A 14,655-nucleotide genomic window follows, 5' to 3' on the forward strand; every position below is an offset into this window, starting at 1 on the left:
GGTCTCCAGTATAGATCTTTTTTCACCAACTCTTTTCAGTACGGCTTCGTTTCTTACTTTGTCCGTCCATTTTACACGCTCCATTTTTCGCCATGTCCACATTTCAAAAGCTTCGAGTCGTTTCTCTTCATTTCTTCTCAACGTCCAGGTTTCTGCACCATATAGTGCTACACTCCACACAAAACATTTCACTAATCTCTTCCTTAGACCTATGTCCATGGGTCCACAAAAAACATTTTTTCTTCTATTGAAAGCTTCTTTTGCTATTGCGATTCTCATTTTCACTTCTTGGTTGCAGCTCATGTCACTGCTTATAGTGCATCCGAGGTACTTGAAGCTATCCACTTGCTGGATTCTTTCACTGTTTGCTCTCACATTAATATTCCTTGGTTCCCGTCCTATAACCATTGCCTTTGTCTTCTTTACATTAATCTTCATCCCATACTGCTCACAGCTGCTGTTTAACTCTTCTAACATACTATTTATGGTTATTTCATCCTCAGCGAATAATGCCATGTCATCAGCAAATCTTATGCAGTTTATTCTTCTTCCTCCTAATTTGACACCTCCTGTGCCCTGGAAACAAGTTTTCACTATATCTTCTAAATAAATATTAAACAAAGTAGGCGATAGGCAGCATCCTTGTCGTACTCCTCTTCCAATTTCACAGCCTTCTGTCATTTCGTCTCCTGTTCTCACTTTAACTCGTTGATTCATGTATAAGTTGCTTAGAAGTCTTCTCTCTTTCCAATCTACACCAATTTTCTTCAGAATTTCTAAAAGTTTAACCCAATTCACTCTATCAAAGGCTTTCTCCAGGTCTACAAATACTACAAACACCTCCTTTCCTTTCTCTAAATATCTTTCCCCAATGGTCCTCAGTAAACCAATTGCATCCCTTGTACCTCTTCCTTTCCTGAAACCAAACTGTTCTTCCTCTAACTCGCCACTGACCTTCGAGTATAGGCGTCTGTTCAGAATTCTTAGAAGAATTTTTGCCGAGTGAGATATCAAACTGATTGTCCTGTACTCAGAACATTTTCTGGCATTGCTTTTCTTCTGCAGAGGTACCAAAACAGTCTCCGTGAAATCTTGTGGCCAATCCCCTTTCTCATAGATTTCAATGTATAAGTGCAGTATTTCTCTTTTTCCATCTCCCAGGCATTTGATAAGTTCAACAGGAATTTCATCAGTGCCCGTTGCTTTCCCATTCCTCATTTCTTTGAGTGCTTGCTCAAATTCTTCATTCAGGATGTAGTATCCTTTCTCATCGTCAGGCACGTCGTCTTCATTTTCTACATTCAGACTGTCTGGGCGATTCTCTTTCTGGTAGAGCTCTTCAACGTACTTTCCCCACACATTCGATATTCCTTTTTTGTCTGTGATTTCACATCCTTCCTCATCTTCTATCATCCACATTGTTTTCCATTTCTTCTTTTGGAAGCCCAAGCAGTTTACCTCACGATACATCAAGTCATACCTTCCTCTTTTTTCCAGTTCTTCAATTTCTTCACATTTTTGTTTCATCCATTGTTCTTTTGCCCTGTCAGTTTCTCTTCTTAGCTGGTTATTCAGTATCTTGTAATTATGTCTTCCCTCTTCTGTATTTACATTCTTCCATTTTCTCCGTTCCTCCATTTTTTCCAGCATACTTTCAGTAATCCATGGTTTCTTTGCACTTTTCCTTTCCCTGTAGCCTATTGTTTCATCCACTGTCTTCTGTAAGCAGCTTTTTATTCCATCCCACATCTCATCCTTATTGTTACAACTAGCTTTAAACTTATTATAGTTTCCTTGGAAATGTTCTGCAAATTTTTGTCTTTCGTCTTCTTCCCTTAGCTTCTCTAAGTGGGGTTTCTTGCTCACCTGGTTTTGGGTTATCTTCTTCAATGTAAGATTGATTTCTCCTATTAGCAAGATGTGGTCTGAATTAATGTCAGCTCCTGGCAATGTCTTCGCATTTTTCAAACAATTTCGAAATCTTTCTTGTACCAGTATGTAATCTATCTGGTATCTTTTACAATCTCTTGGACATATCCAGGCTCCTTCTCTTATGTTGTTGGAACAGTGTGTTTCCAACAATTAGGGAGTTTCTTTTACAGATTTTTACCAGGCTTTCCCCTCTCTCATTTCTCTCGCCTAATCCATATCTTCCTACTGTACTTCCATCCTGCATTTCTCCTACTACAGCATTCCAATCACCCATTACGATAATGCACGAACCCTTTCTCTCTTTTTCCATCAATTCCTCTATCTTCTCATAGTTTTCCTCCACTTCTTCTTCTGACAACCCACTATGTGGCATATACACTTGAATTAACACTAAGTCTTTCTTCTTTCCTTGAAGTTTCACCATTATAATCCTGTCATCCACATAACGCACTGCTATAACTTTATGTTTCACACGTGGTCCTAGCACTATTCCCACACCACGGTTTCCTTGTTGATCACCTCCAGAATAAAACATCTTGAACTCATCACTCACTATTTCACCATTTTGTTCCCACCTCACTTCTGATATTCCCATAACATCTACTTTGTTTCTTCTCATTTCTGCCTTTATATATATATATATATATATATATATATATATATATATTTAATTTCAATTTTCAATTTATACAATTTTCCTTTATTAAAGGGCAGAGCTTACGTTGGCCATTACACATACTCAGACTCAAAATATATCTACAAACACAAGTCATAAAGATTACTGGATATACAAATCTACAAAAAATTGTCAATTGTATAAGAATTTCAAACTAAAATTTACCTAAACAACTTAAAGATATATTGTCTTGCAATAATCTTCCATCTGTCAGACTGTTCTGCAAAGGAGACTAACAAAGTAAACTGATTAAGATAATTCTGTTTTATTTTCCATGCAGCTTTCTCCTCCTTCCTCAATAAAAATAAAAGCTACACTCTGAAAAACTTGCCTCAGGGCATTTACAAATATGTATAAATTCAATGGTATTTGGATTAATAAAAGTTGCAATTTTTCATGTCTAAGGAGAAAATGCAAAATTCATAGTGAGTAGTCACCCTGGTTTCATAAAACAGAAAACGTTTTGGATTGAAAGCAATAGCAACAATAGCACCAGACTCTGGGCTAAGAAAGCCAGAAAACAACATTGACAATTTGACCGTGTATCATCCAATAAAAAGCTCCTTCGCAGGCTGAAGGCAGTTTGTAACTTTAAAATATCTTTTAGGGACAATTTTCAACAAAACCAGTGTCTCCTTATTGCTATATGTTAGGATAGACAATAAGAGTAAAGTTTCATAAATACCATATTTAAAAAAAAATGTTTTAAGTACAGTTTCCCACACCAATAGAATCCAAGAAACCAATTAACAATACTGTTTAGCCAGCCTCCGTGGTTAGCACAACAGCTATAATGCCAGGGGTACTGGTTTGAAACCTCACCTGGGCATGGGTGTTCTTTGTGAGCGTTCATCAATTTCATCACTCACTCTCATCTTCGCGATTAGCCAAAGTGGCATAAAGCAAAGTAAAATAAATCAAATCAAACAATATTGTTTATTATGCAATAAACTTTTGCAATACTACAAACCTATTTACAAAAACATTAGAGGGTCGAGTACACATGTGTTTTCTCACAGTTTTCTATTATTTAGTACTTAAAAACTATGGAACAACAGAAAACCAGACATACTTAGCTACTTCTGTTCCTGACAAGACCTTTGCAACACCATCCCCAGTTCCTGGGACTACCATTTTGGAAACTGCTTCAATAGTTGTTTAAATACCTGAAAAATGTATATTAAAACAATTTGAAAAATAATTTTAAAAAACAATGCAAATATAAATTATGGAAGAATACTGTAGATGCAATAAAAAATGCTTCCTAAGAAACACAATTTGAAGAAAAAAAATGTATGCATAATAGCCCAGTCTAGATTGCTACACTTTGATACCAGGTGTGCAGGTACATCCCATGTCGGGCTGGTGCCAGCAAACTGCATTGGACAAAGTAGACTCTGTCTGCAAGAAAATCGGTGTTCTGAGTTTGGAAGATTTAATCAACACAATTTTAAATGTCATTAGATTGGTCAGCATGTACCACGTGGCCATGCGGCACACTGTACACCACTCCACAATGTAGTGCAACACACGCTCCCTTCATCAGACATTTATTTTCATTTTGACTAAAGATACAGTTATAACAATGGTTAGCAATTTTTTAAACAAAAAGAATCCATTATATAATGGATGTTGTCAATGTTACATTGTTGTAATATAGCAACTTAACTGTGAAAAGAAGCAGTCTGTTTTATTTTTATTTCAGATAAAAAAATAATGTGATCAAAAATTTATTTAAAATTATGAATCCCAAATATAATCAAGTAATTCAAAGTCATCATTGTTTTCACAAAGTCTCTTGATGTTTTCTGTTACATTAAATTTTAAAGATGGTGGCTTACTCCATTTGTAAAAAAGAAAACTCCAACTGGATCTATGTTACCATTTTCATTACTTAATTTATTCCAGTGTTCTTCTGCAATGAACGAAGAAGCTTCCCAGACATTCAACTCTATGTTTCCAGTCAATCTTTTTAAAATCCTTCTCTTTTTAATCAAATGCTTCTCTTCGATGATGTGAGCTGACAAATCTGTTCTTGGCTTTAGATTTATAATGTCCAAATCGTGTTCGTGCCATCTTATTGCCATTTTCCTTGCTGTTTGTCCTACATAATTCTTTGAACATGAACAACTTCCTGTAGTTTCCACATCTGGTAGAGAGTTTGTCATTTTGAATTCATTCCAAACTTCTTGGTGATCTAAAAACAATTTTGAAATTACATCTTCTAAAAATGTTTGCAATTTTATGTGAGAATCCCTTGTGGAATGGAATGCACACAAATTTATTTTCAACAGATTTTTCATCTTTGTCCGAATTTCTCTTTTCCATTAGTTTTCTTGCAACTTGTTTTTTGATTTGGTTTATTCTGTTAGTGTGAAAGCCATTTTCTTTTGCTATATTAAAAAGCTTTTCTTCTTCATTTTTGATATCCTTATTATTAGAACATAGTCTAAAAAAAAATTTAAAAATATATTATCCATTGTTATATGTAAATGTTCTGATTTGGCATGGATGTATTTTTCCCCTGCTAATTTCTTCCTATGGACTGATGTTTGAATTGTTGTCAGTTGTCTTAATTTTCAGATCAAGGAAAGAAATTACATTGTTATTCATGGGTTCGCAAGTGAATTTTATGCGACAATGAGATTCATTTAACAATTTAAATACGTCCATGATGGTGTTCTCATTTTTAGCAACAATTAGCACATCATCTACATATCTGATGTAGAGTATGAAATCCGCACCTATCTGTTTAACAATTGGAGATTCTATGTAATGAAGGAAAATGCTGGAGATGATTCCGGATACTGGGTTTCCCATTGATAGACCATTACTTTGCTGATAGATTTTGCAATCAAATATAAAGTAATTGTAATTTGCACATACAAAAATATATTTTCGTTCAAATCTATATTTCCTTTGTAACTCGCCAGTAATCAAAACGATAACAATGTGTGATAAGAGACTAATAATAAATCAGATATTAGTCATGCCATAGTCAGGATTGCTTTATTTGTTACTGTTCAGGTCCACATGAAATACATTTATTTTATTTGCTGTTGAAAACCACTGGAGCTTAATATTCGGAGTGATACACCACATCAGATATTTATTCAAACTTGCTCATCGACAGTCTATTATTACGACACTTGTATGTTTTATTGCAATAATGATGACAATAATAATACAAAACAGTTGCAATGAATGCAATAGTTTAATAGTTTATATTTAAAAGTTTTGAATTATGAACAACCTCTAATATTAACAAAAAAATATTGGTATGTTTTACTTTTAGCAAATCTTGGAATATATTTAATTTTTAAATGTGTTTCTTTAATAATTGACTCTATTTTCTCCAATCTTCACTATGTGTGTAAAAGCTTTAACATTACAAGCAGTCTGGGAGTGCATGGCAGCCCTCTGCGAGGGCAGGTTAAAAACAGCACTAATCTAAATGTATATACATAGCCTCTAATTGAGTGAGTCATTTTGTTATTTTGATAATAATTGAATGTGAATGTAAAGTACAATTCACATACCCTTGTTTCGTACTCCAAATAATAGAACATCCAGGCTCTATTTTTATGCAAATTATCCTAGCTTGGTGGGGGGAATCTTTATGAAAATTTTCTTCACTTGGGGGACAGATCCACCCACCCTTGCTTTAAGCAATGTTTGTGGGAAGGAAATTTTTGGTACCTAACTAACTAACTCCCTAGCCTTCTTAAACCTGAAGGTTCATGGCTGCAGCAACACAGGCCTTCCATCTTTCCCTATCTTGAGCAAGTTCTATATACTCTTTTCCATCCCTACCGATTTCCCTTAGGTCCATCTCAACATTGTCCCTCCATCTTCGCTTTGGCCTTCCTACAGGTCTCTTACCATCAGGTTTCCCAACAAGAATCCTGTAAACTCCTCTTTCCTCTCCCATTCGTGCCACATGGCCTGCCCATAAGTCTTCTTCATTTAATTATTCTAATAATATCTGGACATAAATATACAATTTATGTAGTTCTAAATTATGAAACCTTCTCCACTCACCTGTCTCCTCATCCCTTTTAGGTCCAAAGATTTTCCTAAGGATCTTATTTTCAAATACTCTCAATTTATGTTCTTCTTTCAATGTAAGGGACCAAGTTTCACATCCATATAATACTACAGGCAAAATTACTGTTTTGTATATTTTAACTTTTAGTTTCTTAGATATTAAACGAGAAGACAAAAGTTTATGAAGAGAGAAGTAACATGCATTTCCTGAATTAAGCCTACTTTTTATTTCCTCTTTAATATAATTTTCATTTGTTAATATTACTCCTAAGTATTTGAATTTGGAAACTGGTTCAAACGAGTTGTTATCAATAATTAGATTTTGATTATTACCTAACACTTGGTTTCTGCCTGTAAGCATATATTTAGTTTTCTCTTTGTTAACTTCCAAACCTATCTCTTTAGCAGTTTTGAAAAATATTTTAGCATTATTCTTAATTGTATTCACATCATCCCCCAGTAAGTCTACATCATCTGCATATGCTAACAACTGAGTCACACCTCCTTCCCATAAAACAATTGGAGGAAAATTTAAATTTTAGACAAAAATCCCTATTTGGGAAATCCATGTGTGAGCTGCAATAAATCAAACTGATTAAAAATCTAAAATGTGGTACTGTAAAGATCATACAGCCGTAGGAAGTTGTGTCGATAATCATTCAATAATTCATTGAATATATAGCGGGTGATCCGTTTGAGATGTCAGAAAAGTAAACTGTTGTGTACAATAGGTTAATGTACGTATCTCTGAGCAGTTTGTTGTAATATATGCAGAAAGGATGTAAGTTTTGAGTGAATGCAGGTTTACAGACTTCAGCCATGTGGCTGTACTAGTGTGCATATACGTAACACTCGAAAATTTCACATCTCATACGATACATTGTGCGCCGTTGGGGCGTGACCACTATCTTTATCTATCATGAACGCTAGTGCCACGTGGCTGAAGTCTGTCGCATGGCGCTAGTGTTCATGGTAGATAAAGATAGTGGGGATGCCACAACGGCACACAATGTATCATATGGAATGTGAAATTTTTGAGTGTTATATGCACACTAGTACAGCCACATGGATGAAGTCTGTAAACCTGCATTCACTCAAAACTTACATCCTTTCTGCATATATTACAACAACCTGTTCAGAGATACATACATTAACCTATTGTACACAACGGTTTACTTCTCTGACATCTCAAATGGATCATCTGGTGTATATATACTACATACATATATGCCATATTGTAAACAGCACCTTTTTATATGTGAGAAACTATTAATATTATATTTTAACAAAATAAATGTGTGTGTGTTTTTGTAACTACACAGATGTACAATCATTTATGAACATACCACAATATTTTTAATAGATATTAGGATGAACACAACAACAAACTAACTTGAAGAGAATCAGAACCTTTTGGTTATGTACCCTTAATCCTCTGCACCCCGTCGAGAAAGTTATATATTTTGCATAGTAAGATTATGTTGTTTATGAATGTTTTCCATTGTTTTTAGCTCGCGAAGATGAGTTATTGTGAAATAAAATATGTATGTTACCTTACGGTGAAGCAGAACATCCTGAAGGTTTCATGCACATGAATGTAGCATCCAACATGACATACCCCAACAGCAACATCATTTTATGTCATTTGGTTAGGAGCAATTATCGACGTGTTCTCTCGCTATTTTAGTGTGCATACAAAATGTTTTGGTAAAACTTCGATAGCGTCTCAACACCTCTCACTCGTTTATTTAGTCATTTTTAACATTCGTACTTACCTATTCTGTATTTCAAAAGAATCTTCAAGGTGCTACAGAAGGTCAATCTGCGTATATGTGTGCGATTTTCAACAGTCACCCCTGTGCACAGAATCGACCGATCCAAGCGGTTAAAAGCATAGGAGGACGGTTAGAGCCTGTAGTATCGTGGCACTATCACAAGTGTGTGTTGTGTGCATCATGGCTCCACAGGTGAACCACTTTTGGGAGGGGTACATAGTTGCACTTTTCCACGCCAAATATTCGGTGTCAAAAATTCAGAAACAGTGCAAAAAACATGAATGTGCCTTGGGTTCGACAACCATCAAGAACATAATCAAGTGGCATAAAAACCTCGAGGTTCCAGCTATTCAGTCGCCCACCATGGGGACGAGGAAGGGAGCGTGCACTGCAGTGATGCCACCCGTGTCTCGGAAGCTGCATCGAATGGCACTAAAGGAAACCTCCTGACGCAATGTGTGATGGCCACACGACTCCACGTGGTCCAGTCAACTGTGAACCACACCCTGTGTGAGAAATTAAACCTCCGGAAGGATTTAAAAGCCGTGAACATTACCTCAGTGAGGCCTATCGGTGTAAGGTCTCATCACATACATCTCGTTCTACTAAGAACTTTCTGCCACATATGGCGACAGACATCGGCATTCGGGGTATTCCATTTCAAGATATACTGATGAAGTCACTGGATGCGGGTCCTATGAATTTCTGTGGGTTTGGTCTACTGAAACGGGCACTTTCCTCTCATCGTGTCACCACTCTCCGGGGCCTGTGGAAAGCCTGTCAGGAGGAATGGCAGAAGATTCCACTTCCTGTACTTCATCGTAGCCTCCTACAATGGAAGTTACGGTGCAGGGCTATTGCCAAGACACACGGTGATCACATTGAGGCCAACCAATGGTGATCCCGTGGATTTTCATAAGGTAAATGCTAGTCCAAAATCGAACACATATACGTGGATCGACCTTCTGTATTTTGCTTTGGTAATTATGCGATATCACCCAAACACCTCTCACTTGTTTATTTCGTTAATTTTAGCATTGACACTTAGCTATTCTGCATTGCGGAAGATTCTTTAAGGTGAAGTTGTGCCTTTTTCCATAAAATAGTGTCAACTTTTCATATTATGAGTCATTATTTGTCTTCCTTGTTCAGCTTGGGTAACAGACAATATGGTGTGCACTCGTCATGTGTCATAATGTGCCGTGCTTGTGTTTTGTCAATTTGGAGTGGGTATGCAGTGTTTCAACCTTCTTACCCGAAAAATACCTACTTTCGTGTTCATTATGTCATCACAAACCATTGACGGATAGCCCCAAAAAAACATTCACGATAGCCCCACAAACCATTGACGGATAGCCCCAAAAATTATTCATACTAGCCCCACGAACCATTGACGGATAGCCCCGAAAACCATTCACAATAGCCCCACAGACCATTTCCAGCAAGGTTAGGTTGGGTTAGGTTAGGTAAGCATAGTTAAAAAAAGAAAAAATCATTAAAAAATGCACGTTTGGAAACACTGGCGAGACCGCGTGACTTTCGACGCTCGTGCCATCTGCAGGTACATAATGGAAACAACAGCATAATGTTGTCGCTTTACAGAAAATGCAAGTTCCTTACATAAAAAGTTATTATTTCTTGTTCTGCAGCATTCTATGGTGAAGTTTTCAGTTTCCATGAAAGAAAATACCCCGAAGAACTTCGACAATGCTACAGAAACTGATTTCAGTAAGTAGTTTCTCCTGTAAATTTGAAGAAATCCTTTCGGGCGATATCGTATATTTACCTTTGCTTTTTTCACGAAAATAAAAAATTCCATTTTTGACATAAAGAGTAATTAATAAACCATTGACGTTAGCCCCATAAACTATCCATGGGTAGCCCCAAAAACCATTGACGTTAAGTCCAAAAATTCACGACAGCCCCACGACCATCACGGGGACGAGGTATGCCTACAAGGTTAGGTTAGGTTCAATTAGCACTCATTTCATTCAATTTAGCATATACGGACAACATCGGTTTTTCTCGATACAAGGAAATACCAACAAGAACTTCTAAATGCTACAGAAACTCATTTTGGTAAGTAGTTTCTTGTGTAAAAATGAAAAATCCGTTGGCACGCTATCGAAGTTTTACCAATGTTTTTACTAATAAAATGCGTTTTGGTACTATTATAGTATAAGGGAAACTCCTATAAATCATATTTTTTACATTGCTAACGTACTATTTTGGAATGCAGAACATTTCCTAAGGTGAAATAATGCATTTCTAACTAAGATAATTCCTATTTCTTACATTTACGAGTACTTACTGTTACTTGTTGTTTCGATTCTGTAACACATTATGGCGGGCGATAGCATACTGGTTCAGGGCACGTTGTGTGAGTGTTTTCTCGATTTATGCAGTGTTGCAACCTCATTCACCGGAAAATACCTACTTTCGTGCCCTTTGAAATTATGCTAATACGTCGTAAACCATTGATGTTAGCCCCACAAACCATTGACGTTAGCCAAAAAAAACAATTCACGTTAGCCCCAAAAACCATTTTCCGTAAGGTTAGGTTAGGTTAGGCAAGCATAGTTAAAAAAAAAAAATTAAAAATACTCGAACGTCATGCTCTAGTGAAAACACGGCGAGGCTGAAACACTGACTATGGGGTTGCGTCATCGTAACACACTTTCTCCTGTAAATTTGAAGAAATCCGGGTAACATTATCGTATGGGTGAAACGGATTCCTTCAAATTTCCTTCAAATTTACAGGAGAAAGTACTTACGGAAATCATTTTCTTGAGCGTTTTGGAAGTTCCTGAATGTAGATTTGATCCATTTTAATGTGCATGCATGTTGTTTTCTGCGAAAATCTCTGTCCGACACGCTGTGTCTGCTCCCGCCATTTGCTTTTTGCATGAGAGTGCAATGTTCCGTGTGTTAAGACGATGCAACCCCGTAGCCAGTGTTTCAGCCTCGCCGTGTTTTCACTAGAACCACCTGTCGAGTTCGGAACAAGCCATTTTTCCCGAATGGGTGTCACTTATCGCACAACATTGTTGCAACATTGTGTTCCGACGTCACAGGAGAGAGCTGTTTTTACAATTTTTCTTTGTATTTATGCTAATGGAACCTAACCTAACAAGCCTAACCTAACCACGTAGGCATTCCTCGTCTGACGTCAATATTCAAGGTTGCAAGATTGTTGTGCGTAAAGGAAGAGAATTAACGAATTACGAAAGAAAGATGGTTCCGACCCGAATGGGTGTCACTTATCGCACAACACTGTAGCAACATTGTGTTCTGACGTCACAGGAAAGATCTTTCTCATGTTATGCAATACAAGCTAACGCGTCTCTTAGCGAAAATAATAATTTTTCTTTGTATCTATGCTAATGGAACCTAACCACGCAGGCATTCCTCGTCTGACATCAATATTCAAGGTTCGCCGTGTTTTCACTAGCACGAGAGCACATAACCAATTTCGAAAGAAAGATGGTTCCGACCTGAATGGGTGTCACTTATCGCACAACACTCTAGCAACATTGTGTTCTGACGTCACAGGAGAGACCTTTTTCATGTTAGGCAATACAAAGGTAACGCGTCTCTTAGCGAAAATATTATTTTTTCTTTGTATTTATGCTAATGGAACCTAACCTAACAGGCCTAACCTAACCACGTAGGCATTCCTCGTCTGACGTCAATATTCAAGGTTGCAAGAGTGTTGTGCGTAAAGGAAGAGCATTAACGAATTGCGAAAGAAAGATGGTTCCGAATTGCGAAAGAAAGATGGTTCCGAATTGCTGTGTATGGACAATGAACGTGGTAAATCGCAAGGTTATTTTACAAGTTCTACACGTAAATGCGACGTATTAGCATAATTTCAAATAGGGGCACGAAAGTTGATATTTTCCGGTGAACGAGGTTGCACCACTGCATAAATCGACAAAACACTCTCAGAACGCCCCCTAAACCAGTATGCTATCACGGCCATAATGTGTTACAGATTCGAAACAACAAGTAACAGTAAGTACTCGTAAATAGAGAAAATAAACATTATCTTAGTTAGAAATGCATTACTTCGCCTTAAGAAATGTTCCGCAACACGTTAGCAATGTAAAGAAGTCCGAAATATATGATTCGTAGGTGTTTCACCCATACGATAATAGTACCGAAATCCGTTTCACCTTATACTATAATGTTACCAAAGCGGCGAAAGTACTCAGAGATGGCAGATTTGTGCTTAGGCGGGCCATACTTTGGGATCAAATATATTGGCTGCTTGTGTTTTCCGCACTTTGGAACCAATTTTATATTACGTAAAACATCGAAATCTGTCAATTAAAACAAAATTCAACGTTATTCTCGAAGGAGTACAGTGCGTCAACGGCCCGTAAAAAAACAGGCCTCTTTCGTGCAGCACCTACAAGTGATGGTAGGATCAGTCTCTCGCATAATATATTTGAACGCTCTAAATATTATTACGCAGAAAAGGGAATGAATTTGGTGATATGCGGAACGCATAAAATTCCGTTTTTTGATACAAATTTATACCTGTAACTTACGCGCGAGACGAATGATCTCCGCGGACCACTAATTGCGCACCTATTTCAACTTACCACATACACTTTCACGTAATTTCACTTAAACGAAACAGGATGCAAATCTAGGTGTTATGTGAAATTGTAATTTTCAGGACACTAATTTCACGAAGGCAACAGGAATGTATTATGACAGGAGAATATGCTGAGTATTCGAACGCAGGACTCGTGATTTAGGAATGCGCTAAAATTAACCAATATGCCAGGAATGTAAGATATACACATTGTATCTACATCTTTCGAAAAGAACGCGGAAATTCTTGCCAAAACCCACACTTTTTCACAAAAATAAAAACACAGTCGCACACACATACTTGTAAAATTTGAATTCCCTCCTCTCCGTTCAATTTGCCGCTCACTCAATTCAAATTATGATTCTGTAACAATATCACTAACAACCAGTGACTGACTATTTTTGACTGAGGTGCTCATAAAAATGCTTCGAACTCGGTGTACAGACAGACGATCTACTAGAATGCACCAATCTTTCATCCTTCTGGCGGGTGCAGGTGGTCACGTGCTTCGAGTATCAAGGAATTACAATGTTCAAGGCCATTTTCATTTCGTTCTCGTCTACTTTTGCTCCATGCGTATGTCGCTTCGACGTCGACCTTGCAACGAAGGCGCAAGAAGGGTGGGGGGGGGAGTCAAAAATGTGCGGACCCGCCCCCTCATTCTATAAGTCCCCCCCCCCCTTTTCACTGCCTCTCTCAGCAAACAATAAAATCTCATCTGGATAAATAAATGCCCTTCAGGCCCAAAAAATGCATTATTGTGTATAGTTGTCGTCCCGAAAGCAATCTCACTTTAGTTCAAAGAAAGTTCCGAAAGATCAGTTTTCCCCCTAACACCAAATGTCAGGTCCACGTGGAGTCATGGACACCCGCAAGATTTTTTCCAGGGAGGGGCAAGGAAGGTATATTTTTCCAGGGGAGGGCAAACGAGGCACATTTTCCCCCAAAATCATGGCCGTATTTAGAGGGGGGTTTCTAGGGTTCAAACCCCCCCGAAACTTCTGACATGTTGAATTAATGGATGTTCAGAAACCAAAATCTGTAACAAATTTTCAATTTTTTTTTCGAAGAATCACAAAAGTACAAGGAGACAATGTTGAAACGATCGAGCTAGAATTTTCATACATTTGGAATTCTGAAAGTTGAGTGAAACAGGATTTATTCTCGGAATCGCAGCCCACCGGCGATCCCTCCATTATCACTTCTGCTGTCATCAGGCACGTATCCAGGAATTCCTTTCGGGGGGGGCTCAACACCAATTTTTTAAGAGGTATAGTAAGAACCTCACAATTGTATGTTTAAGACCAGTGGTTGCAATTGGGTTCCAAAACGGGAGGGGGGGGGGAGTGCGAAGGGCGTTGCAAGGAAAGTTTACTTTCTCTTGGTAGCCAAGGCTTAACATTAAGAGGCCATAATTTTGAAACAGAAAAATAAAAAATGGGGAGCAACTATCCCTTAAATCGTTGCCACTGTAAGGCTATCATTTTAATCAGAACGTGAAATCGGAACATTTTTTACCACTCGACTCCTCTGTTTCCATGCATTAATAATGTGTGCCGGAACCATCTCAGTATGTGTGTTTGTCAATTTCTTCTCATCAGGTATAAAAACATCTATGGTAT

General features: G+C 37.5%; 1 protein-coding gene across 1 annotated transcript in view; it reads right to left on the reverse strand.

The window, feature by feature from the left end:
- The window catches only part of pug (pug C-1-tetrahydrofolate synthase, cytoplasmic), a 77,647-nt gene extending 64,059 nt beyond the window's left edge, over positions 1-13,588 (reverse strand). The window contains exons 1-2 of the mRNA XM_083137918.1: positions 13,334-13,588; positions 3,681-3,774 (exon numbers count right to left, since the gene is read on the reverse strand). Of these exons, the coding sequence (XP_082994044.1) occupies positions 3,681-3,742 (62 nt within the window). The 5' untranslated portion in view covers positions 3,743-3,774; positions 13,334-13,588. The remainder of the gene's footprint in view (positions 1-3,680; positions 3,775-13,333) is intronic.
- Positions 13,589-14,655: the final 1,067 nt, after the last annotated feature.

Source organism: Lepisma saccharinum, chromosome 16 (assembly GCF_977018435.1).
Source record: "Lepisma saccharinum chromosome 16, izLepSacc3.1, whole genome shotgun sequence".
NCBI classification, from domain to species: Eukaryota; Metazoa; Arthropoda; class Insecta; order Zygentoma; family Lepismatidae; genus Lepisma; species Lepisma saccharinum.